At 38.2% G+C, this 27,694-nt stretch overlaps 1 protein-coding gene across 1 annotated transcript in view; it reads right to left on the reverse strand.

Moving 5' to 3' along the window:
• LOC108784922 (dynein heavy chain 3, axonemal-like) overlaps positions 1-27,694 on the reverse strand; it is an 899,093-nt gene that overhangs the window by 663,241 nt on the left and 208,158 nt on the right. The window contains exons 14-24 of the mRNA XM_018553871.1: positions 27,225-27,429; positions 22,173-22,406; positions 21,301-22,094; positions 20,840-21,117; positions 18,677-18,901; positions 18,147-18,190; positions 10,064-10,294; positions 7,244-7,342; positions 6,663-6,802; positions 417-575; positions 72-300 (exon numbers count right to left, since the gene is read on the reverse strand). Coding sequence (XP_018409373.1) covers positions 72-300; positions 417-575; positions 6,663-6,802; positions 7,244-7,342; positions 10,064-10,294; positions 18,147-18,190; positions 18,677-18,901; positions 20,840-21,117; positions 21,301-22,094; positions 22,173-22,406; positions 27,225-27,429 — 2,638 coding nt within the window. The remainder of the gene's footprint in view (positions 1-71; positions 301-416; positions 576-6,662; positions 6,803-7,243; positions 7,343-10,063; positions 10,295-18,146; positions 18,191-18,676; positions 18,902-20,839; positions 21,118-21,300; positions 22,095-22,172; positions 22,407-27,224; positions 27,430-27,694) is intronic.

The raw sequence follows: 27,694 nt of genomic DNA on the forward strand, positions 1-27,694 counted from the left end.
AGTGGTAATCAACTCATAGAAAATGTATACTGCATACAAATGACATCAAAGCGAAGACTAAATATATTCACCTCATGAAGCCATTGCTCAACTAGCCCCTTGGCATTTGCTGGAATTATTCTCGTCACAAGCTCCACTTTTTCTTTCTCTGCTGACTCCATGTGAGTGATTTCCTTCTTGGGATTAAACGTGAGTTTTGCGATGCCTTCAAAGCATTTCTTAAGGTGTGGCTGAACTCTAAGTGGATCTTTTGTCTCTGAAAGTATTTCTATCAGCTCATCATTGGACAGAAAGAAAAACCTGACAGGAATTTATAGGAAACAGGAAAACAGGAGAAAAGAGCAACATGAGTGACATTCAAACAGACATATTTTAGACAAACATGCACAGCTGACAGAAAAAAATTGACTGTTTACCTTGGAAAGAATAGCCTTTTCTTCTCCAGATAATCATTCAGGCCTTTCTGAATGTCATCCAACAGCAATTCTGCCTCCTTCAACTTATCCAGCATCTGGGGCTGTGAGATAACCCTCATGGCATTGGCCTTCTCCACAGACTCCCTCATTATTAGCCTCCTGGTGGGCGAGATAGAGTATACCAAATGTTATAACCATACTTCACACAACAGGCCCTTTCTCTTTCAAATTGAAAATCCCCTTATTACAAAACAAGGGGTGATTTTTTTCCCCCCATACCTTTAACTATGACTGCCACATCCATGGCTTTTTACAAAAACCCAGCTGCTTTTTAAGCTTCAAATAAATAGAAAGTGCAACCCAGTAATTCTTCTGACGTTGAATGCATTATTCTTCAAGACACTTTGGTGAGGGGCTTTCATTTGTAACTGCAATGGACAAGGAAACTCCTTCGTCCATCTAATTATGACTGAGCTTTGTTCAGTGTTATTAACACACAATGTTGGATTGATCCCGTTCTATTATTTGCTCTAACCAGTTCAATAAATCAACACAGCTTCTTTTTTTCTTCCTTGGGAAATGAGACAACTCATTAAGAGGACTCTGTGGCCTTTAATGATGGCAGTGGAAACAACATAAGACTAATGCAAAGACAACAACAAACACCTGTAAAGAATGAGGTCTATTAATACATCAAAATGTGGCTAGTATGTGAAGACAATAGACAACATGGGAGAAATTAATCAGAAAATGCTTGTTTCCACTACCATCTATGCACCTTTTCAATTCTTTTATGTGTATTATAGTCTCTAATTACTGTCCACTGTCATATACTGTATATACAAAGGATATTGTAATCCGGATCATGTAAGGAAGTCACAATTTACATATATAAGTGACCTTGAGCAGTGAACAGGATTATTTTGAACATGAATAGACAATAAAAGCACAAAAAATGCATGCTTACATTTTATTATAGCAGTCCTCAAACAGAAATTGTTTGGGAAAACATGAAATCAACATTTTAAAGTAAAATAAATATATTAAATTTGATTGCAGGACTACATTCTGCTTAATTAAACATTGGTTCTCTATCAGATGAAATGCAAAATATTTTTACCCAAATTGATGAGTTCTGGGCTATTTCAACCAAAAATCAGTAAATGCAATCTCTCTTTTTTAAATTATGTTTTTCAAAATGAAGCAGAAAACAGCAAGAAGCTAATTGTAAATAATATATATATAAAGATATCCAGAGTAGCGCAAATACAACTACAATGGTCTTATTCATTAAAGTGTCTGAAGAAAAGTAATGTTTTTTACCCAACAGCAGTGTTTTACCGTTCCCTTTTTAGGGTTTCATCACAACTAAGCATTGCATTAAACGTTTAGCGTGTGGTGTGTTGCTTTGCCATTCATTTGAATGACACCCCAATGCACCTCCCAGCAGCTGTGCATTGCAACCCAACACATAGTACCACAATACCACAATACCAATACCACAATACCATGCGCTGCAATGCATGACCACCAGGATGTGCGTTGGGGAGTCGTTCAAATGAATGACACAACAACGCGCATGGTATAATGTTGTGTGAGCAAGCCTAAATGTTACTAATGGCTGTCGGTCAACGAGAACAACTTATCCTTCAGACTCTGATAAATTAGTCCTGGAAGTTGTCTTCCTTTTGCCTGCATGGCTGACCCATTTCCCATATGTTCACTTTAAGTCATAAAAAGCAAAAACTGTTATCAGGAAACTAATGGGCAAAATGACCCCCATAGCGCAGTGCAGGAAAGGAATAAGAGAAATCATATTTTATATATGTATCCCTTTAAATCATATCTCACTACTGCACTTAACAGTAGTTGTGTACAGCTATTTCATGCTTTTTCTTGTAATTAGACAGATAGAAGTGACATTTCAGGACCGATCAGCTGTTTCAGGGCAGATCGGTTCTCCTGCACATGCGATTTGCGATGCCGATCAGCCCTGGAACAGCTGGGAAAGCGCTGGAATGCTTCACCTATTGGTGGTCACACATTCCACCGCCGAAAAACTGGGTGGTATTACGTTAAAACGTGTGACCATGTCGCCAGTCACACATTTTAACGTAGTCACAACCTTTGATAGAACACCGCCATCAGAGGGGTATAGCCGGTACCCATGTGAGAGGTCTGGGGGGCCTCTTACAGGGGTATCAACTGTACCGAGGCGGCATCCCGATGACCAGACCAGCCCACCTGGGACCCTGCAGAGCCCACCATAGAGAGTCTCAGTTGGGCTATACGGGATCTATGGTGTGTTCTGCAGGGTCTCAGGTAAGTCCAGCATGCTACTGCAACATTAGAGACCGCTGGGGGGGGGGAAGCGGGGGCCAGTGTAATCCGCTCCTGCAAACCCCCGTCTTGGGAGGGGGCCCAAGATAAAATCTTGCACCAGGGCCCTTTGGTTATTAGTTCCGCCACTGGTTTACATAATATTCTAGACTCCTCAATCTCAATCAAATTTCTCAAAAGGGAACAGATAACACTTTACAGATAAACCAGCAGTTTAAAAAAATGCTACCTGAGTTTCTGTAGAAGAATAAAACAGAAAATGCCAAGATAATTACTTCTAAACCTTATTCAAATTAAATTTTATATTGTGAGATTGCAATGCACATCTAATTTACTAGAATAATCAAGAAAACATATACCTTGTAATATAACTATTCAGCTGGCACTCATGGCAATAAAGAATGCAACAAAACACAAATAATGAAAAGTGCAGCAGGTTGTTAAATGCTAGGTAGGACTGTAATTAAAGGATATTCTTGCAAATCATATTAATTTGCAGCACAGTAACTTTTAACTACATAATAACTAAACTGAATCATAACTGTGTTTTATTTTGCAAACTAAGGAATATATGTAAACTAAATAGGATTTCATGGTTCTTTAATAAGCCAATTATCTATTTTTTGTAACTGTGTGCAATAGAAAAAGAGGAGGTATCAACTAATAATTCCCTTTCTATTACACTGTGAATTACCTGCATAGTTTTCCCAGGTAATTCACAGTGTAATCCAGGCATAAGTGATCTCATTACCATGCAGCATTACCATAAATGATGGTGTTCGAGAGCAGTTGAGGTGGTACAGAGGTGTGCATAATTATAGCAATTATACTGAAGCTCTCCATGTGGGGTAATGTTTGTAGGTAAATGGTTTAAACACTTCTGCTAACTCATGATTAATACCATACGACAAGCACCTTTATGGATATTAAATCCAATAGGATTCTAAGGATAAGACACATGAATCAACATTATTGTGCATTTTCTTCTTTTATGTCCTGGCCATTATGCACGTTAGTCCTTAAACCGATGTCATACAAGTGCATTTTGTCCAGTTTAGATATCTTGCTGTTAACTACAATATAAAACAGCTGGATCATTGGCAATATTTTTATGTTTTACCTTTGGAGCCAGTTATAAGAGTTATTAGGAAACAGAATAGACTCTTGACTTTAATCATATTTTTGGCTAACTATATAGTTACATATACTTCTGTTCTAAACAGGAAAAATGAATCATAGCCTCATTTACTTTTCTAACTTATGGGAGAAGAGCTGTTTGGCGGTGTAATTTCTTGGTCTACATAGACACATAGTTTTACATTTTCTTTAACTAGGTCTAATTTAGAATTATTATGCTCTTTGGTTACCTGCATGCTTATATGTAAACTATTTCAGAGCATCAGCTCTAAGTTTCTATTACAATCTGGTTTAAATTCACTTTTGCTGGCTGGCCCATGGCTAATATACTGTATACTTATCTTGCCTCTGGATTTTAGGATACAGCAATTGTTCAATGTTATTATTAACAGGATTATTCACAAAGGGGGGAAGAGTTTGGAGAAGTGAACAGTTAAAACCTAGATCAGATTTTGTTACTTGGCATTTGGATCTTTGTCAAATAGGTTTCTGCTCACTTCTAATTGAATTAACCACTGCCACTGAGACAGGAACTCAAACAATCATTTAGCCCACATTCACACATGTGCGTTCCATGAATATGCGTCATCTTCACACACATTCCTGCTTGTTTGTGTGCGTTTAAGTGCCGCATTTGCCGCACTTTCTTATTGAGTTCAATGGGACCTGTATGTGCGACCTGTATGTGCGACAAACTATGCAAAAAAGCTCATGTAGCAGATTTTGCTACATGCATTGCATGTTAATGGCAACGCAAGCACAGATTTGTGAATGCGTACCAAAGCCGCACAAAAACATTCACTTTGCCATGTGTTCACGGAAAGCGTGGTTTAAATGGGATGGCAAAAATGTAACATAAACCCCACGGTTGTTCTAACTCTTCCCCCACTTTGTTAACATAAAAGTGTATTTATAGCTTCCCATTGACCAGATATGCTGTTTCAATGATCATAGCTATTAGTGATGGAGTGAGGAAATCAACAACTAAAAATAAACTCACTGATGCCATTTCATTCAGCCATCGAAGAATGGCTGGAATTCTGTTTTAAAGCAGCCCTGCTAAAATACAGAGCAGCCTAATCAGAAGAGGTCTGACATTTGCACGACAATAATCTCTAGGTTGTCCCATTAAATCTAAGTCTCTTTGCTAAATTAACAGTGATATCTGTAATTGTAAATATCAGACAGTAATGCACACATATCTCAATTTTATTAATCCCAAAAATGGAGACCAGTGGCAAATACTTTAGTCTAGCCATGCGCATCATCTATACATTTAAAACTGTTACTATTAACCTTAACACTAACTTCTACAAAAGCAGCTGCAGAACATCAGAAACAATAAGTATTTTTTTCAGTATTTTTTAAAGGATAGTGGCTTGCCATACTTGGTAACAATTGAAGACATTCTTTAGTCCATAAATAGTATAAAAATGTACCCAATATACAAATTCAACACTGTACACCATTTAGAAATCATATGGTGAAAAGTGTCAAATGCGAATTATTTCTTAAAAATTTTGTTAGCACTGGCTGAGGCAACAATATGGACTACAAATATGTCAGCTGCTTAAAATTTCAGACTTCAAAGGTCTCTTACATAGAGAAAGGCTTCTAAGAGAAAATTAATGACTTTGGCTTATGATGTCTTTTGAAAGCATCAGTAAAAAACAGAATAATTATGAAATGAAGGAGATATTAAAACAAAAAAAGGTATAAAAGAGCAAAGAAAAAAAATGTCACTAATGAAACAAGGGAGACAGGGAATAGTCAAAATAAAATCCAAACAGATGTAGAATAGAGGTTTTCAGCAAAGAGAAGATTACAAATCCAAGGTGAACAACCATAAAAAAACTGTATGCTTAAAATAACTGGAGGACAGCAGTCACAGTTCATATCCAGTATACAAAAAGTATCTACTATGTTACCCACAGAAGCCACAATCTCCCTTTGAAGGAAACCTGTACTGAGATAAATATGGAGACTGTCATTTCTGAGCCCCTAAAATGTTATTTGCCTGGCTGTATCTGCCTTCAAAACTCAATGACCTGAAACATGCATGCATAGCTAGGATTCCTTAATTCAATACCTATTTCTGGTTAGTGACTAAATTATTAAAACCTACAGGGAAGCATAGCAGCCAAGGAAATTGAATTATCAGGTGGAGAGGTCAGCAATGACTGCCTACATGTTCTAGAAGTACTTTTACTGTATCTAAAGCAGGGAAACAAACAAATGGAAAAGTTGTTTGGCATGCAAAAACAACTCTTCAAGATACTTCTAATCACAAAGCCTAATATTATACCTAGATAAGGAACATTACCATCAATAAAAATAAAGAGAGAGAGGGGGAGAGAGAGAGAGGGGGAGAGAGAGAGGGGGAGAGATAATAGACTCAGTGCTCTTGGTAAGTCACACAGCCCTGGTTGGACAGACCCCCTACTGTGCAATACAAATGTGTGTGAGGAAGCTTGTGCTGAAACAGTATTGCCACTGAAAGAAAAGGTCATTTGTTTTAGATTACGTGTTTTCAAGCAAAAAATAAACATGCATGGATACACAAATATACATGTTATACTCTATTTGGACTCTAATAATTAACCTAGGTTATAATTAACCTATGGAGTTGTCCCCTGAACAAGAGGTGAGGGAAAATCTTCCAATGTAGACACCTGCGCTGGCGACATCTGCTCAAGCTTTAGCTATACACACACTTTAAGCATTCACCCTGTTCATGTAAGCTACTATTTATGTTTGCAGAAAACTTACCAATTGAAATCAACAGTTTGAAATTTCGCCCCTTCTACTGGTATTTGATTACGTATATCCGCTGATCTGAAAATCGGCGCCAGATACAACCAGGCCATCTGAACTGTGAGCCAGGAATCCAAAGTGTCCTGCAAGTGCCGCTGAACAACAAACAAATTTGTAAAGACCAAACTAATTCTAGGCATTACGCTAAAAATAAACTTTCTAATGCAGATATGAGCAAAAACACTTTTCATAATTGGATTTTCATAGTGTTAAGAAATGTCTCCACATCTCCTGATTTCTGCTCTACTTAGTGAAGCTGCCTCTTTGTGTGCCACACTTGGATGAGTCTCTCTTACTGGGTGATTGTGTATGTTGCATTTAGGCTCACATAATAAAAATTAAAGTGAAATCAATTTAACATAAATCATTTTATACTCCTTTTCCCTTCTTAATATCCTTCAGAATGCTGATGACAAAGCTGGTCCTGAAAGCTGTATATAATGAAAGTTAGTGAAGCATGGACTTTACTGGGTGGGGAAATCTGAGATGTAGCATGGAGATGTAATTCAACAAGAACTTCTCAAAAGGCAACATACCAACTTAGCTTCCCAAGCTAATATTTCTTTTTCAAATGGTGCAATAAATGGAGAGCCTTTCATGGTTGTAGTTTTTACAATATGGTCTTCTAGCAAAACCTTGAACAAGGAGAAGAGAAATGAAAATGAAGCAGATGATTATGATTTTGCATACCTATGCTAGACTACCTCCAAACTATGTTTTATTGGCTATTTTACTATGAGTTGGGGCTCATAATATCACTTAATATTGGACCTCAGAAACATTTTCAAAGTTGCTCTTAACTCTCTCCAATAGACTACTGTCTCACAAATATTTTTTTAAACATTACTAATTGAAGTCAATGAGTTGATGCACCAAATTCAAGATTCAGCAACAGGCCCATCTTTGCAGTGCTGCTTCTAAGCCAACAGTTCAGTTCACATGCAGAAAACACATAATATATATTATATTGCACATTGCATATAGTTCATATAAAATGAAGTAATAGTACATCAAGTATATATCAAGTATATTTCAACTAGACCATGGGAATCTCCCAGAATCCTTTTCCCTGTTTACTATTGGCCATGCAATTTCTATAATTCCGTAACTACCTCTTTTGCCACCAGGGCTGTGGAAAAGCCTGGTTCATCAGAACAAGACTATTTTGAATGAAAGTCCTCTATTTCCCTCATTCACACTCTCAGTTGCATACATACATGTATATGTGTTTATTTCTAAACACATATAAATTAATGTAATGATTTTAAATGGTATCATTTGCACTGTGAATTTACCAGCATTTAGGTGCATTCAGTTTAATCGCACTTAGAGAAAATAAAATTCTGTGTGTCCACAGGCAGATAAGATACTCTGAATACATCTAAATGTATGTAAATGCATGTAAATGCACATAAAGGAGAGTAAATGCATGTAAGCACAAGTGCATATAATTGGATCATAAGAGCAGATCGAGTCATTTACTTGGAAAGGTGGGGTTGATTTATTCACTCAAATCTTTGTAAATTTTTTACTTATCCAGGTATTTGCATGAGTATGTAAATTATATTCTAAGATCTTCTCTAATTATTTAACTTTGGTGAAGTTGAAAGCAAGAAAATATGGCCACTTAGTGGTACCTAGGGAAAAGTTTAAGAAGCAATAAACCCCTAAACATTATTTCTCAAACATAAAACACAGTTTTCCACAAGGAAGAACCGAAAATCAACTTTGTTGGCTTCAAACGTTCTTAAATAAGTTAACACATATTGATTTATTTGGTTTATATAGCAAGTAAGTAAAAGTCACAGATTCAGCTAATCTTATCTTATTACAGTGAACTGAAAAGTTACCGCTTGTTATATACTATATACTGTCACGGCCTGCAGACCAGGGCACTAGGGCATGAGTGCTCCAGGACTTGTAGAGCAGATTGGGGTCACAGACAGGAGGGATATCTGGAATGTAGGACACAGAGAACTTAGAAACTAAAGGTCTGTGCATTATCAGGGACACACTAGAGGCACAGAATCTAAGAAGGGCTAGGTCTTCTATGGAGCCTCTAATGGTGAGGATGATTGGCTGCTGGACACCTTCCAGGTTGCGGCCTCTTACCACACCCACACAGACAAAAGGACTAGAGGAAGCACCGGGGATACAGAGACAGGTGGGGGAGAAACTTGAAACCAGGAGGAGGAGTATAGGAACAAGCAGAGAGAGACAGAAGCAAAGGTGGAAAACACACAGCACAGGGTACACCGAAGAGGGAAGCAGCGCAAGGACACAGGAGACAATGACAAACAGGAAAATTGAATAACTTAGAGGTACACTAGGAGAACGTAGGTAACAAGATACAAAGACAAGCAAGAGATGTGCATTGCATGTGTGTACAAAAAGAGATACAGAATCGCAGAAGGTTAAATATGAAGTGCAGGTCAAAGAGGTAAATGCACACAGGGAGTGTGTGGTACATGTAGGTATAGAACAACAGGATCCACAGATTATTAGGCACAAAAAGCAGATCCAAGAAGCAAATGCACATAAGGAGTGCACATACAAGTAAAAAAAGCAAAAAAGCAAGACAAGGATGGAGCACTGAAGAGGTAAATGCGTAACAAGGTGGAGGATACACTAGAAAGGTAAGTAACAGAACTATAGAACTCCGAACAGTTGGTAGGCAAGAAACTTTGCAGCTTAAAACGTTATTGCAAATGATTATTTAAAATAATGCAAACAAAGAACTTTAGAGTAAATGGATAAATCAAACTGGGGTATTGCATTACTATACACCCTGCAATGCCTCATATATCTTGATATGTGCCATTGGGCAATAGCCAACAGCACTACTTACAAATAGATTTTCCTTATACAGGAAAAGAATCTATAGAAAAGTCTCAATTAAGATATTTTATTTCCAGATATTGTCCAGCAGCTTTCCTGCTAGCTATAGATATGGCATTTTGAAATATGACTATGCGAATATCTAGCTCAGCAAACCTATGGGTATACTTTTCTAAAGTGTGCTTGAGGCATGAAGGAAAAATGGATTAGAGCATGTGTCATAACTCCATAAAATGTCTCTAATCACTACCAACATACTGCATCGAACGTTGGTGTGCATTGGTGTGCATTGTATGCAACCAACCAATTTCAGGTGTCAAATAAAAAGAAAAAGTGTGAAGAGAAAATTAATAGTCTATTGTGTGGAAGTACTGGGCTGTCTGAACACATACACAAAAAAAGAGACTCTCATTTTTTCATGGGTATAATCAATCTTTTCAGAAAATGTAAACATAATCATCCTAATAAATGGATTACAGGTCATAGTGTAACTTAATATTACTATGAAAGTAGTTCACCTGAATTTCATCAACAGCGGCTAGTACATGGCTATTTCCATCTTTGTAGGGTGAAAAGATGAAGCACACATCCTCCCAATCCGTTTCCATTTTGTTCAGTGCTTTCTCCAGAGCGTACTCTTTACTAGCTTGAGAGCTGATCTGATTTAAATCATCAAGGTATTTTTCAAGACCAAGATGCAAAACTTCAAAAAGAGTTGTGCCTTCATGTGGAGTGATATTAAAACAGACCTATGGATAAAAATATAAGTATATATTTATCAGAAGAAGGTTTTTTTCAATCTTTTGCTGTCTACTACTGTGATTACTGCCAATTATAACAGTATTCTCTATATATTCTACATGTTCTCACTATATTTCAGTAGAACAATACAGAGGATGATTCGAGATTGAAACAGCATGATGTAATTGCACCAACAGGCAAAACAATAGAGAACCAACAATTTATAAAGTTTCCAAGCTGTAATCACCAAAGTTAAAAACAATGAGGGTTTAACAATAATAAGCATGTATTATTGAACTTCCCTTTGCTAACTGTTTGTCTGTTAAAATATAATTAAAGGCATTGTTTTTGTATCTGTTTAATAAGTACAGAAAAACAACTGGTGATCATGTCATTAATTCACATCTGTCCTATGACCTGTGCGCACTTCGTGGGTTATCTCAAAAAGAGGCTAATTAGCCTTTCTAGTTCTCAGCTTAGACCATAGAACAGTTACAGAGTTATTCACAAAAGGGTGAAGAGTTTGGAGAAGGCAGGAGAAGTGAACACTATAGGCCAAAATAGCAGATATGGAAAAATTCTCCAGTTCACTTTCCAGTTTGGCAATATTGTCCTAGATTGTTCACTTCTCCAGCCTTCTCCAAACTCCTCACCCTTTTGTGAATAACCCTGTACGTTTCTATGTTTTGGAACATAGGCTAGGTTTTGATAAGTTTAGCAAAAGACAACTGAGCAGGGCTGACACAACTTCATCCACTACTGTACTGCATAGTGAAGCCACAAGAAAAAACTGTAGGGAACCCCATCTTTGGGCTGGTTATACACACTTAATATTTGTGGTCCATTCAGACAGCTTTAACACATCAAATATTCAATACCAGGCAATGGGTGTTCTTTAATTATTCCTATAGTATGCAGATGAGTAAGTACTACTATAAATAATTGCAGAGGGTGGGCATTTAACTTTGCAGTTGAAGGCAGAAATGTAGAGCATGGGATCCTGAAATGGAAAGATTTGGCTGACAAACCTCTTTTTTTTTTAGAGACCTCCTAATGCTATACATTCACAACCTACCTGCAGAAATAATAATAAAGTGTATCTACAGTCAAAACTGTTTTTTTGAGGGCTAGAGTAGGGAGTTGCTAAAGCCCTTGTCAGTTTTTTTTACATCAGTAAAACAAATCTCCATTATTGACTTCCTGTCCTGTAGTTATAAAAGGAAGTGAGGGAAAATCTCTCTAGAGTAAGGTAAATCCCATTTTAGATGTATGTCACCAGAACGAATTGAAAAATTCCCCCTCTCCTTCTATTCTGGTAGCAACTTAAAATGTTACATTTTCTCTCACATGTAGTCCCCGTGTCAAGAGTTACCAGCACAAACAGACTGGTGAATCTCCCTAGCTAGGATACATACAGCAAACAAAAAAACCTGACAAAGGTTTTAACCCTTTTACACTCTATCCAAAACTAAAAAAATGACTGTTGATTTGTCCTAGGCTGCTAAAATTCTGTAAGCAATCCAAGTGTTATTGAACAGCAAAGTACCTTTAGTGTGTTTGGTGAGCCTTCTACAGAAAAGTCAAAAGACCTCAGACTTAATTTACAAAGCTAATACACCTAAATAAGCATCCTTAATATCATAAAATTACCATTACTTTCAGATAAGAGTTAATAGATTTGACAATTACAGTCACATACCTAAATATAAAGATCCTTATTATGTGAATTGAGTCTTTTGTGTCTAAGATCCAATCATTTTTAATATTGATGGCCATAAAAAACATTTAAACACAAACACACTTAAAGCCAAACTCTTATAACGCTCTGCTATAAATGGAAAATCCAACAGAAATAATTTGAACAGGTAAGTGGAGCTGGATACATAGGTCTCTTGCCACAATCCAAACAGATAAGACAACCCACCAGTTTCTGACCAAGAGCAAAATATCAAATTTGGGTGGACCAACTCTTCGCCCAATAAAATGCCACTACATCTAGCAGATAACTGTATAGCAGATATAAATGACAAATTGCCCCTTCTAGGAAATTAGTTGTGGACGTTTGTGCAAATGCATTTGGATAAAATTATGTTTTTTAAGTATGTTTATATAATTTCTATGAAAGCAAATAATATTCTGTATGATTAGGGGGAGTGCCTTGGTGATGGAGATTATAGAAACAGGGGAGTCTATGGGGCCCCATGACACATAGTTGGGGCTCTAATGTCTAGCAAATGCTTTCAATATTTTAGCACTGACATAACAAAATGATTGGAATCATTTCCTTTCTGTAAACCTGTTTCTGATTCAGAGTACATGAAATAAATCAGTAAATGCCTGAAAAAAAATTAATAAAGCAGGTGTGAAACAAAATAGTTTGCTTTACACTTTACGCTTGTTTAAGGAGAATAAACTCAACTTCTAAATCCTTAAATCCAATTTGGCAAGCCTCATGTAAGTAGAACAACACTGCAGTGAAGATTATTTAAAGCGCAAGAAATGAACTGTTAACTTGATGCTGGTGAAATATTCAAGATCATTTATTTCAGACTTCTATGTGAAATGATGCAACCAGCAGCCCTTAAATGAAACTAGTTAATCTAGCCTTTGAAGAATAGAGCCATACACTTGAGTCATAGGAACATTTATGAACTGCAGAAAGTAATTACTGAAAGATAAAATAGGATGTCACGGTGCTGTTAGTTTGCCAAATTTATTGCTCTGGAATTTTTTTCCTGCTGCTCACATCCCCTGTCATATGATGTCATTTTTATTTTTTGACAGCCACCATCTCACAACAGCTGAGAAGGGTTGGTGGGGAGAGGGTTCACCATATGACTTTTCCCTTGGGAGCCAGATTCCTTAACCATGATGTATCATCGGGGTAAGATGCTTCAATGCTGATAAATAATTCAGTCTTTCTGTCATCTTGGAAGAACTAAAATTTATACTGCAAGAAATACACTGAAAGTGGATTAGACAAAGTGACCCTCCAACACTAGTTAAATGTCATCCGAATGCTTTGAAGATTATCTGATACATATTTATCTAAATAAAAGAAAAAAAAGGATATTCTGCAAAGGATTTAATATATAAAGGAAATTTACTATAACACTTGTTGTACTGAGCTTGCCATTAAAGAACAGTTCAAGAAGAATTGCAGCTTTTAATGTTATTGAGTTGGCTTACTAGTACGAGAGTGTTCACTTAACTCAGTGTAGAAGGTGAAGATTTATGTTGTCTTTTAATACCCAATATCCCTTATTCTCTAAGCTAGTGAACAATGTAAATTAAGCATTCTCTTTTCCTATAGTAAATGATCCCCACTGAGTGTCCAAAGTGTCAGAAACACTGCTTCATACTAAGGCCATATTCACACAGCGTTAACTCGGGTTGTACAGGTAAAACTCGAATAATTAGAATATCGTGCAAAAGTAATTGCAGTAAGTGCTGCAAAAGGGGCCCAAACCAAGTACTGAGTACATATGCATGCTTGTACTTTTCAGAGGTCCGATATTGTTCTATGTACAATCCTTGTTTTATTGATTGCATGTAATAATCTACTTTTTTGAGGTTGTGGATTTGGGGTTTTCATGAGCTGTAAGCCATAATCATCACAATTATGACAAATCACGGCTTGAACTATCTTGCTTTGCATGCAATGAGTCTATCTCATATATTAGTTTCACCTTTTAAGTTGCATTAGTGAAATGAACTTTGCACGATATTCTAATTATTCGAGTTTCACCTGTACATGTCCGCAGGGGTGTGCATGCCCGTATCGGGCCATTCCCAGGAGTGACAGGTGCTGCGTGTGATTGCACGCAGCACCCTGTTCTCCTCTTTGGGAGGACGTGGCCGTGCGCTGTCATGCGCACACCCAAACTGCACATCCGTGTAGGTCTTGGTGTCCATGCTCAGAGGCAGACAGGATCCATACTGTGTTAATGTATTTGCAAGAAGTTGGTGCAGAATTGTTCTGTAAGGTAATGTTTTATTAAAGGAGAACTATGAGGTGAGTGATTTTCACTCACCTCATAGTTCTAGCCGACAATGAGACTGTCACAGGTCGGCTCAGTAGATCGGGAGGTGAGCAAACACATACCGGCGTTCGCTCACCTCTCAATCCTGTCACGGCTGGATTCCCCCCTCCCCGCTCTGATCCGCCAGCGCTGACTGGCGGAATGGACGGGGGAGGGGCGGGTACAGATGGCTCTGTCTTTAGATAGGTAGAGCCAGCTGTCAGTCACGCAGCTGGGCAGCTGCTCACGGTATACTGCGGCGTCTCAGTATGCCGCGAGCTACAGCACTGAGATCTAGTGAGTTCTCTTATGGCCATGGCACATGCTAACAGGAGAGAAAGCACGTGGACGAACTCAAGTTGCTTTTTGGATGTCCAATCACTGGCTGGGGTAGATTCTTATTGCTAAACTGTAGTGTTCTTTGCGCAGAGAGGGTAATCACTTAGTTGGCACTTCTATCTAGATCCCAAGAGTGTCTAAACAGAATTACAAATCCCTTGGCATGTAAAACAGATCAAGTATATTTATTTTAATTGATTTTAGTTGGTTGCCTGGAATTCACATTAATGTACATTAAAACACTGCCCCAGTTAGAACCAAACATATATGATACAACTGTGCAGGTTTCTTTTCTAGAACAAAATAAAATCTAACTTGACTACAACAAAATATTTTATCAATCTGCAACAGAGCACATGAAAACATACAAAAAAAATTTCTACTTTACTGTATATAGCACTTGAGTAACAATACAAGTCTGCAAAACATCAACAGATATTGATTTTGTAAATTATTAAATCAACATTTTTCCATGCATCATAAAACGGGGTACTAGAGAAATTCACAATTCATGATTCTACTGTTTGTGATTAAATACAAAAAGTTCAACTGTATGCATTGGCATTGTGGCTTTGTGTGGTTCACTGTAATTGTAAACTCTTTCAGTTTTACTGTATCCAATATAAAAAGAAAGAAAAAGCTGATAAAATAATTTTTCCCTATGGCTTCTCTATTATGCAGGGTATTCAGTTCTGGGAGTCTAATTTGAGAGTAAAGCCATTTTTATGTCCCTGAGAGATACAAAAGTTGGTCAGTTACTTAACCTACCACATCTACTCAACAAGCTGAAATATCAGCTTTGGATAGTGCTCTCTTTAAACATGACATGACAAAATACTTTTACATGTGCATGAGAATACATTTGAAAAGGTGTAATATACTGAATACTGCTTTTGTCATCTTCTAACATTGTCATGAATGGAAGGTGTAGTTTTTAGGTAAAAGTTATGGCACTTAAAGCATTTGGGGTATTTTGTTTGGAGGCAGATTATTAGTCAATGCAGGGGTTTTGATGCTAAAAATACATTTACACAAAAGTGTCCCCACATCCCTACCAATTTAATCTACCATTAAGCTGCTCTTCCCACTTAACCACCTAAATGCTAAAACATAAGCTCTGCCTAACACCTAAACTTAGCGTTCCAGGACAGGACATTTTTATAGGCCTGGCAACACTTCAGCTGTCCCCATGGTGATCTCCCCCAAATACAAAAAATGACCCTGGCAGCACTGGTAACATCAACACAGCATTATTAGACACATTGAAAACATGCTGAGGAGGGTGACCACATTACACTTAGAACAGGATCGTGTAGGGATAGCATAGCTACCCTTTAAAAAGTAAGTGTGAGGACCAGATTTCTAAAATGATTTTTTATTGATATATAATCAAAAATAGCTAATCAAATGCATTTATATGAGGGATTGAGAAGGTAAGGCACATTATATTTGTTTTTTTGATTTGAGTTTAATGACACTTAAGTATGCATGGGTGCTAGCCACAGAGGATATTTTAGCCACAGCTGTGCCTGTCTGCAGAAACTGTTGCATCCATTTCCCTACAGCTCCCAAAAGCACATAATTTTGTAAATATAGACACAACTAGAGTTCCCAGTGATAATAAAAATATTTAAGACTTAATGCTGGGCACAATGAGCTTGTCAAAAACATATATAAGTATAACATTTATGTTGTAATCTAACAAATATTTTCAATGGATTTTACTGTCCTGCCTCACAAAACTAAATTCTGTAAAAGCTGATATATTAGCTTATGCATATTTAAAAAAGCATCCAAAGTTTACTAACCAATGATAAAAGCATGGTTTTCTTGAATATGGACATACAATTATGCATACAATTACAAGCTACAAAGTGGAAGAACATTTTACTAATTGGATGTGATAAGTGTTATACAGTTAGTGAAAGTAAATGAACTTGGATTTATCGCAAAACTCTCGAGAAACAAAATACCAGCTAGATGTGAGTTAACTAAAGATATTGAATGTTAATATAAATTAATTATATATTTTCTGTTTTCCAGCATCTGATTGCAACATTGGCCTCAAATTATAGAAGAAATGCAAGCAAGCAATGACTAAAATCTGTGGAAAAAAAGCTTATACTTATGTTATGATATATAGGGGCAAGGAAAATGAATACTATGTACTTGAAGAAGGCTCCAATAATACACACAGTAGGACTTCTTTATAAAAACAGGACATATATAGGCCTATTTATAGGGAATCCATTTTTCATTTAGAGTTTTATGTCTGATAAGTTCTATTTACATCTTAAAGTCAACCCTTCTTAAAATATACACTATTACTAATTAAGATTATAAGAAAACTATGAAGAAGCAGCAATATTTGCTCATTACATACAGAAGACATGCTTCCTATTTAGGATCACAGCATAGTCTATATGCTTTACTGTTTCTCTTGCCTTAGTGCAAGTCTAAAGTAAGCCATTTATAAAAGGAGATTTGTTTTCCAAATGATTTATCCTGTAAATGATTTCCTCTCAGTTGTCATTCAGAATGATACTGATTGCACTGTCTCACTCAGTAAATGTATACCATGTTTTCCTTTTCATAAGACAGTGATTGACTAGGTTAATTTTTTCCTACTAAAGACAAGACAACTTTTCTTTTTTTTACACATACAAGCCCCTAATTAGTTACCTTGACAGTTTTTCTTTATCTGTATCTCAGTATACAAATACTGAATATTTATAACAATGACAGTCCATCTGTTTTCAAGAATTTAATTTTAAAATCATACATAACAGAATTTTCTGTCTGAATATCATAAAAACCCTGACACATCTGAGCTTTCATTAAAAAAAAAAGCCTAAAGAGGGGACTTGAATACCAATCTGCCACCACTAATTAGTATTTTCAGTTCAGCATATTCACTTTCAGACATATTGCTGTTTGCACATGGTAATTTAGGTAAACAGATACCATCCACAGCTGCATCAATTAACATTGCTAATCAAAACTGAATTCAGGTAATTAGGCCCATTTATGCAAAAGAAAAAATCAGTAATTCAGGAGAAAGATGGAATCTTTGGTAATAGTCAGAAAAGAGAGTGCCTATTTTCTTAAACAAGACATTGGTAAAAGAAAAAAAGGAGGAATGTATGTGTGTGTATGGCTAATGTATGTAAGCAAAATTGAAAAATTGAAGATGAGTACTTAATTGCACTATATTAATAGATAACTGCATGCTTTGTTTTCCTATAAATGTTTTCATTGATAGTTGGAAAATGTAAATGTTTGCGGCTAGTGCACTATTACTAGGTATATCTGGAAAATCCTTAATCTGTGAAACAAAATCATATATTTGCAAGTTTCTATGAAAAGGTTATACCCATCAGTAATATTCTTTACACTTTGTGGGCTCTTCTGCAAGGACAATTTTTGTTAAAAAATAATCACTGCTATTCCCACTTAACTGATTGCATGCTTAGAAGTAAATGTTAATGATGTCACTTACTGCACTTGGACCCATGGGGATATGAGCAGTACTGTGTGATAGTTCTTAAGGGTAAAAAAACAACATTGAAAATGAAGTGTATGTATAGCAGAAACCTTTTTTGAAGATAGAGTAAGGAAGCATTAAAACCCCTGTCAGTTTATTTTTTTTGCTGCATTTGTCCAAGTGGGTAGAATTTCCTTCACATCCTGTCTCAGAGACACAACAGAAAGTAAAAGGAAACCTCTACAAAGTGAAGGAAATTCCCCAAAGATATTTGTCACCAGAACAAGTTTCCCCTTTAGAAGATAAACTGTTAACTTTTGTTATGCTGACAACTGTAAATGTTTGGATTCCCAGTAATAAAAGTCTCCAGGACAAATTGAGTGAGTGAGCTTGGACAAAGAACAATACAAACCTGACAGGGATTCTAATCCTTCCCTACACTATCCAAAACTAAACAAAAACATTTTGGTTATACATTAGGATGGCCAGATGTCCCCAGCTTTTTCCACTTTCAGGAGCTTGTTGCAACATAAAGTGTCACCTACTGTGTTCCCAGGAGCTGTCAAACATCCCCCAGTAGTGGTGTGCCTGGGGGAATGTGGTCTGGTACTGGGTACCCATGAATCGGGGGTGCTGCTGTGGATAAATTGATACACTACCACCCTTCAGCTGAGTGCTGTCAAACATCTTTGTATTACCACCACTCTCCACCCACTCAGCCCCATCCCCAGGCTCATCCTGAGGATGGGGCTGCAGGGAGAACTCAGTTACTACATGTCAGACAAAATATGATGCTTACATTCCATGATGTATTTCTCAGTCGGCCTCCATGTACTCTGCTTGTTATACAGATGTCTTGTACAAAAGATGATACATACTTTGCTTACTAGGCCCCTTATTCATTATTCGATAGACAGCCTGCCCCTTATTCAGAATCAGAAGTAATTATTGTTACTGACAAGGTTTGACAATGGTGATGGAGGCTCCATGCATCGTTTTTACAAGTCTACAGCTGACAGAACAAGATGTTTATATTATTTTAAACTACTGTGTTTGTTTTAGTGGTGGTCAACTTACTTGATAAAGAGGGCTTTAAGTGTGGTCCTTGAAATCACCAAAGGGCCACATATAATATTCAGTGAATGTAATGCAACACAAAGCTATCAGGGACTACAGTGAGGTCAATCAGGGGCACCCTGTCAGGAAGGCTGTGTGAGGTCTTGTGAATCATAATGGCTGCTCTATGCACAAATTATTTTATTGAAGTTATTCCTTAAGGTAGGCTTGGACAAAGTGTTGAGAAAAGCAAATGTAATGGAAAAGTTACATACTAAAAATAATGATCGCTTGTCCTGAGGTTTGTGTGTGTCTGTGATACTTTCACTTGTGGTTCAGTAATAAGTAGTATTTTGTGCATACAAGGGTTCTGGCTAGGGTTGCATAGATACCAAGTACAGTACTCGGTACAAGTACGAGTACATGTACCGATACTTTTGAGCTCCAAGACTACACTAGAGAAAAATTCAAAAATTAGGAGGCCGCTGTCATTTGTAAGGAGCACACGGAGCTCCTGGGATTTGTACATCTCTGTTTTAATGTACGATTTTGTTTTTATAAATATAAATAAAGGGATGCACAGATACCAGTTTTGCGAGTACGAGTACTGGTACTTGCCGAGTACTTACAAGTATGAGTACTGATACATTTCTGTTTATTGTCATGTGACAGTTTTTCTAAAACAATACAGACTAATGATTTCAGGACAGTGGTGGAGTGCCAGAGCCAGGTCCCGGCTGCAACCGCTGCAACCCTGGTAGTTCTCATTAAAATACCAAGTATCTGCACTGGTACTCAAAAAGTATCTGTACATCCCTAGTTCTGGCATACCTGTGCAGTGTATACTCCCACTGTTAGACGCAATCTTGCTATACCCACCATTTGCAATGGGATGCATGCCGCAGGCATTGTTTTTGTTTTCTTTTTTTTGTTGTTTATTAAATCTTTATTCAAGTTTTTGACATCAAATTTTACAACCATTTCATACAAAATTAACATTCTCCATTCATCCCATACAACCCCAACCCTTCCTCCCCCCCCTAAAGAGGTCTTGAAACCTCCTATAGTATAACCACGTGTATCCGTCAGGCCCGGGACTCTTGCCTGTCGGGGTCAAAGCTATGGCCCTTTTAAATTAAGCTGGGGTAATATCGGTTTCTAGCGCATTTAATAAATCCCCTTCTACCATTGGGAGCTTTGCCTGCGTTAGAGATATTGTTAAATTTTTTCTAATTTTTCTGCCCCCTCCGTCAGTGTGTCCTGCTCTCCCGGCTTCTTTAGTTGGTATAGATTTTTATAGAAATCGTGAAAGGTCTCGGCTATCTCAGTAGTAGAGTGTATCATCTTACCTTTATTGTTTTTAATTTTAGCTATGTACGTGAGGGATTGTTTAGTTTTAAGCGCCTGCGCCATAAATGTACTTGGTTTGTTCCCGAATTCGTAAAATTTCCTATTGATTACATTGAATGCCCGTTTGGTTTCTGCCTCTAGGACCCCCTTTAATTGCTCTCTTTTTGACGTTAATTCCCTAAGTGATCCAGAGTATAGCCTTGACTTATGCGTTCTTTCCAGGTGTTTAATTGCTTCCAGTAATTCTTGTATGACGCGCCCCCTTTCTTTCTTACGGTTGGCCCCTATTGCGACCAACTTACCTCTAAGTACCACCTTATGTGCCTCCCATACCGTTACCAGTGACATTCCCTCCGTGTTATTCTCTTGGAAGTAGTTCTCCAGAAGCACCCCAATTTCCTGGACCACAGCCTGATCATGTAACAAAGAGTCGTTCAGTTTCCAGTTATATTGTTTCCCCCACGAGATATTATTTTTCAACGTTAATTCTACAGGGGCATGATCTGAGATCGTCATGGGGAGAATGTTTGCAGATTCTACCGATTCAATTGCCACATAATCCAACATTATCCAGTCCAGCCTGGAGTATGAACTATGCAACTGGGAGTAATATGTGATATCCCGCTCAGTTGGGTGAAGGATTCAGCTGGTATTTGGTCATTGCCCTTTTCAGGCGGGTCAGATGTGTAAATAAACTGACCCAAAAAACATGCTAAAACATTTTTTGCCCCCTTGATCTTCTACCTCCTACGATAGGCGTTACCCCGTGAACGACACCACCCACTGTATACTGCTACAAGAAAAGATAAGGAAACAAGGCAGACACAAAGAAGACAAGGGGATAAGCAAGGAGGTCCTCTGTTTGCACAACTCTGGAGGGGTAATGTCCATTTTCTCGCAGAACTCCACCAGATCTTCCGGGTGTCGCAAGGTTGCTGTTCTACCTTCGTACGTTGCGATGAGGCACGCTGGAAACCCCCATCTGTATGTGATTTGCCTACTAATTAAGGCCTGGGTCAGGGGTTTAAGCGCTCTCCTGCGCGCCAAAGTCTCTAGTGCCAAGTCCACATATGCCTGGATATTGACCCCGTCCATGACCATCTCTGATGCGTTTTTCATACTTTCCGTAATTTGTGCTTTATCCGCATAGTAATGGAACCGCACTATTACATCCCTGGGGTTCTCTCCTCCGCTTGCTATGGGGCGCCTCATTCTGTGGACTCTATCAAAAATGATCTCTGTAGTCCTGGGGCGTTTAAGCATGTCATTAAAAGTCTCTCTAATTTTGTCTGCCAATTCCCGGTCACCAACGGTTTCAGGGATACCTCTGAGTCTCAGGTTATTCCGTCGATTTCTATTTTCCTGATCCTCAGCTTTGTATGCTATAATTCTCATACCCTTCTCCATGTACCTGCACTGATCTTGTAGTTCCTGAATCGCTTTGGTGTGCACATCTAGCCTTTCTTCCGTGTCCTCTACCCTTTTTAGTACTTGGGACATCTCAGTTCTAATTGTGGTCAGGTCTGCTTTGATTGAGGCTTCCATGTATCCCAATAACTTAGTAGTACTTAGTAATAACTTAGTACTCTTTTGTGGGTAGGGATTGGGCTAGTGTATGTAGCGATAGTGCGGTACCTTGGTGGGAATCGTCCGAGGTCCCCGATAATGCTGGTGAGCTGAATCGTCCATCCGTGTCTCCTGCTGTTCGGTCTCCTGGGGACGGCGCCTCGTCAGCTGATGGTGCAACCTCTCCTCCTTCCCGTGCGCTGCGTCCCTGTGACGTTGGTTCCGTCGCCCAGAGCCGTCTAATTGCTCCTGCTCGGGGGCCTTTCGTGGCGTTTTTCTTCTGGGCTCTCCTGCCCCCCATCGCTTAATCGTAAGTACATGCTCGTAAGTACAGGCTCCTTGGTCCCGTCTCGTCACCCCCGCCAAGTCAGAGTACCGGGTCAGCAGGCCGGCTTAATCGGCAACAACGCTCTGCTATTGTGGGTTCCTATTCACCTGGCTTGGGAGGGAGCACATGAATGTCTCAGCTACTCACTGCTCAGCGCCATCTTGAGCAGGCTCCACCCCCCTAGCCCTCCCCCATACTAAGACAAATTCTGTTTTTGTTTTCTATCCCAGTGCCCCAGGTCTTTCATAATTCTTGTTATGCTCACATTTTGTTAGACTGTTTTGATTTTATTTATTATTTATATTGGCAATATTGTAAGGATCCTCCTCTCCCATTGAGTGACAGCAGCCTGTAGGAGCTGCTGTGCATTCATGAGAACCTGTCCAGGGCAGACACTGGGGGCACATCCTATCAGAGTGAACACTTACACATCCATCCTGCAGTTTGTGTTTTGTTCCCCCTTCCTCTCTCCTTTTCACACTGCTGTCTGCAGAAAATACACATAACACATCAGCACTAAGACGATCAGTTCAGCTCCATCTTTGCCCCACTCTCCTCCACTCTGCTATCTTTATCTCCCTGTGTATGTCCCAAGACAGCAGAGGGGAGGAGGGAGAGGACCGAGCTGAACTGATGGTCTTAGTGCTGATGTGGTAGGTGTATTGTCTGGAGACTGCAGAATGGAGAGGAGGGGGGGAAGGACAAACGGTGGGATGCATGTTCTAGTGTTCATAGACCAGTGACCTGACATGACTAAACTCTAAAAGGATATGTGCCCTGAGTGTCTGCACAGGTTCTCATGAATGTGCCGCAGCTCCTACAAGCTTCTGTAACTCAGTGGGAGAGGAGGATCCCAACAATATAAACAGAGTTTAGCCCCAGCCACAGTATATTACACTGAATTTTAAAATGCAAAAAAAGTATACCCCATAGTTCTCCTTTAACGTCTACATATTGTTTATACTTTTTAAATGTTGAAATGGCGGCATGATTCTGTGGGTGTGGTTAAAAGTGGCAATGGTCAGTAGAGTGTCCATAGATTTCATTTGGAAAATCTGATCACCTTACTATATACATACAACTGAGATGCATACAGGCAGCACAACCTACCACCACAGTACTTTAATTTGTCTAGAAAATTGTTTGTAAGTTTACTGATTCTGGACTATATATATTGGTGGTGCTGGAACACTTTGCTGCCTCATTCATACAAAAAACTAATGCAAAAAATGCCAGTGCAAAGCTTCTCATTATTACCAATTCAATTAAAAGGGGATTATGCAGGGAATTAGATCAATGCCAGGTTAAGGTGAACCAGGTACATTTTTAGATGTTAGCACAGTGTGTGATAACATTGGTAGCTTACTAAATGGTTTCCTTTGTTGCTTGGAATTTATGCATAGAAATTGCACCCCATGATTGCATGAGGCCCTTGTGCTCTGCCAATGCAATGTAAGTAACACAAGAAGCTGGTGTAAAATTCTCTTCACTAAACAACTTTTGACACCACTAATGGGCATATTCTGTAGTTACAAAAATTAGGGATGTCCAGATACCAGCTCAGATACCAGTGCCGATACATGGCATTTTCATGAGAACTACCAGGGTTGCAGCGGTTGCAGGTGGGACCGGGCCCTGGCGCCCCGCCACTGTCCTGAAATCATTAGCCTGTATTGTTTAAGAAAAACTGTCACATGACATCAAAAATGTATCAGTACTTGTATCTGTGAGTACTTGGACAAGTATCAGTACTTGTACATGGAAAAATGGTATCGGTCTATCACTTATATATATTTATAAAAACAAATAATGCATTAAAATGGGGATGTACAAATCCAGGGATCTCCTTATGCGCCTTAAAAATTACAGCTGCCTCCTAACTTTTGCATTTTTCTCTAATCTAGTCCTGGAGCTGGAAAAGTGCTTCTGTGCATGTACTTGTACCGAGTACAGTACTTGGTATCTGAACATCCCTAAAAAAAAACATTATATATAGCGCACACACACACGTATACATACATAGATGTGAGTTCATTAAAAATAATATTTTTTGCTGTTCAGTAACCTAAAATAACCTAAAAGAAAGCATTTGATCGGCTGTCATGGATTGCTCCACCCCTTATTCTCAAAATATTCTGAACCAATATATCTATCATTAATATCACTTTACACAGGACTCTGCTCAGCAATGTAAAAATAGCTGTTTTATTTTTAAACTACATGTTGAGGTAACATTTTAATAGGAATTTTGAAATTGAAAATGGTAAATAAAATGAAAACTGGATGGTTTCTGTTATAAGGTTGTCTGTGACATAAAACCCATAAAAGAAAGTGATAAAAATATATCTTGGAGACTAGAGAATCATTGTCTAGCAAATCCTTTACCTTGATCCACTTTTCTATTGTTTAGTGCCACAGGGGCAGCAGAGGCTCAGGCTGCAGTAGTAGAGATTGTGATCATTTATTACTTTTCAGCGGTGAAGAGCCAAATGTGTGTGTTGTAGCAATGGACAGCATTAAATACCAGAACCTTTTAACTGTCTAAATGCGAAACATTTACTACAGGCCACTTGCAGAGGGATGTGAGAACTCTGATATTTAATGTTATTAAGCATATAAGTCCAAAATGTCAACTTTGGACTTCTGTGTTTTGGCTGATAGTGACAAGCCAAATGTCTAATTCAACATTGTTTGCAACGGCTGAGCAACTAATGTGGCATGTAGTGGGTATCTAGACAATCATAAATGTTCTTTCTGATGGGGGAAGTGTTCCCTATTTCTCACATAGATGTTTTGTGTTCCAAAAATGCTCTGTACAGCCAGTTCCCTTTTCTATAGGGGTAAGGCAATAAACATGTCAGACCATGTGCAGGCCCAACCACTCATCATTCAAGAAGTTTGTGGGTCCTGGCGCTGCTTTAGGGGTATGGTTAGAGGACAGACAGATGTCTCATTACTTATCACTCTTCTTGGGGCTTCTGCTAATCATCAACCTAAACCTGAAGCTGACCTTAAAGAGGAACTCCAGGAATCCAAAAAAATAGCCTTTGCAGTGGGGTTACCCCTGCACTGTAAGGTTGCCGTCTCATTTTGGTCTAGGGGCTCAAATAAAAAAAACATACTCACCTGATCTTCAGTCCCACCTGGCTCCTAGACCAATCTCTTTTTCTGCAGGCTTCAGCAGTCTAAGCCCCACTGATGTCATCATGTCTAATGCAGGTCCATTCACCTGCATTAGATGTGAGGATGCTGAGGGACATACTACACCTGAAGCAGAAGTGGAAAAAGGTGAGCATTCACCACTGCAAGACCGAGGATCAGGTGAGTACATCTTCTGTGTTTTGGTCCCTAGACCAAAACAATCAGTTAACACTTGGAATGTGGGGGTAGCCCCAATGCAAGGGTTATTTTTTTAAACAACTGGAGTTCCTCCTTAACATAATATCTACATACAGCTAAATGCACACATAGAATAACTGAAATATTGTCAGGTAAAGGTCCAAGTAAACCACCAGAGTAGTGCTTGTATCTTCTAAATCTGCAAAGTATTATTCTACACCCAAGACATATATCCGCTTATCTGTTTGTTTTTTAAATCTGTCAAGCGATCATATAAACACATAGCAATATGCTGATGATTCACAGCCTCAACTCTTATTTAGAAGCAGTGCAGCTTTTCATTTGAATCAAAAAAGATTTCTCGAGATAAAATCAGTAGTGATTAATCTGAACTAGTCAAGCATATCATACATCTTAATCCTGTGTCAGAGTCACTACTACAATACTAACCTTCTTTTAAAGGGAATCAGTTGTAAACCCATTTGCCAAAGTATTTGCCATATTCTAGTTAGAGTGACACTGAAGATAAACCTGTTCAGCTTCACAGGAAGTAAAGTCACTGGCCTGGAGCGAACATGTGGCATGTGAGTCAAACCATGGTTGATTCAATCAGAGCCTTCTGACATAGTTCTATATCTTAACAAATTCCTTGTTAGTACCAACTAAACAACACTGCTGCAACTTAATGCACAAGGAGCCTTATCTTTATTGTGTAAAGTACTGGCCCCATCGATTCACCATGTAATAGAGGTAAACAAAGAAGAACATCTGCGGCCACCACATCTAAGGACTAGTAAACTGCAATTTGTTACACTTCTTTCTTTTTATTTAGATACACTTCCACTATTATTTCTTTGGTTCTCTTTGAATGGATAAATGAGGGGAGAGTAGCCAAAGTATAGGTTGCTGAATGATTTGCTAGCCAATAACAGTTTGCACTGATACATAAGTGTTGACTGCACAGATCATCTTGTGCTGTTTTAAATTTTGAGAACCATCAGTATTTTAATGAGGAGCCCAATAAGGAAAACTGTTGAATAATACTAAAGCCCCTGTTGCTGTTAAGAGTGAAACAATGCACTGATTAGCAGACATTTTGCTAAGCAGTTTTCCTCCTTCATCCCAAGTTAGTAATATGGATCATTCTCTTTTCATGCCTGCATTTAGGACTTCCATTTGCTCATGCAAGTTAATCATGGTGACAACCTTTAACAGTGATAACTATTGATTTTGTTCTCTACCGGTTATGGTCATCATATAGATTTTGTAGCAAATGATTTTAAATAAACCATAAATAATAATGGTTCATTAAACATGTTAACACTAAGAAAAGCGAGTAAGAAAAATGTATGCTGTACAACAAGAAACCTTAAAATCCCAGAATATTTCACTTTTCTTTAAAAACTTGGTGTACATTGTGACAATATCTGAAAGTAAGGCAATAATAATTGTACCTGGTTAATTTCAAAGCAATCCATAAACATCATCTTCATGGGCACAAATACTGGCAACAAAGCAACATCTGATGCCAATTTTTTCACGTTGTCAAGTTCTCTGGCATAGACTTTAAGACTGACATTTTTCTGCGCAAGTGTTTCAAGCCGCTTTTCAGTTTGAGGCGATAGCATTTGTAGAAAAGGTTTGTACACCTTGGCATATCTAAAGCACACAAATAAGGTTCATTGACATATAAATAACTGGGCAATGAATAGAAAGAACAAAACCACATTACTTATAGCTAAACAAGCCATTCAGATGAGCAGGCATCGTCTTTGCAATTTAGTGAGATATTCAATGTATCTAAGGGTGTATTCATGTAGGCATACTTGGAAATGTATGCAAATTAGACTTCTATTTGTTCCATTAATGCAGCTATGTTCTTAAGGAGCAGCTTTTGGGTAAACTAAGCCTTTGTTGTTGTTGT

This window comes from Nanorana parkeri, unplaced genomic scaffold (genome assembly GCF_000935625.1).
Source record: "Nanorana parkeri isolate BGI_ZX_2015 unplaced genomic scaffold, ASM93562v1 scaffold132, whole genome shotgun sequence".
Lineage (NCBI taxonomy): Eukaryota > Metazoa > Chordata > Amphibia > Anura > Dicroglossidae > Nanorana > Nanorana parkeri.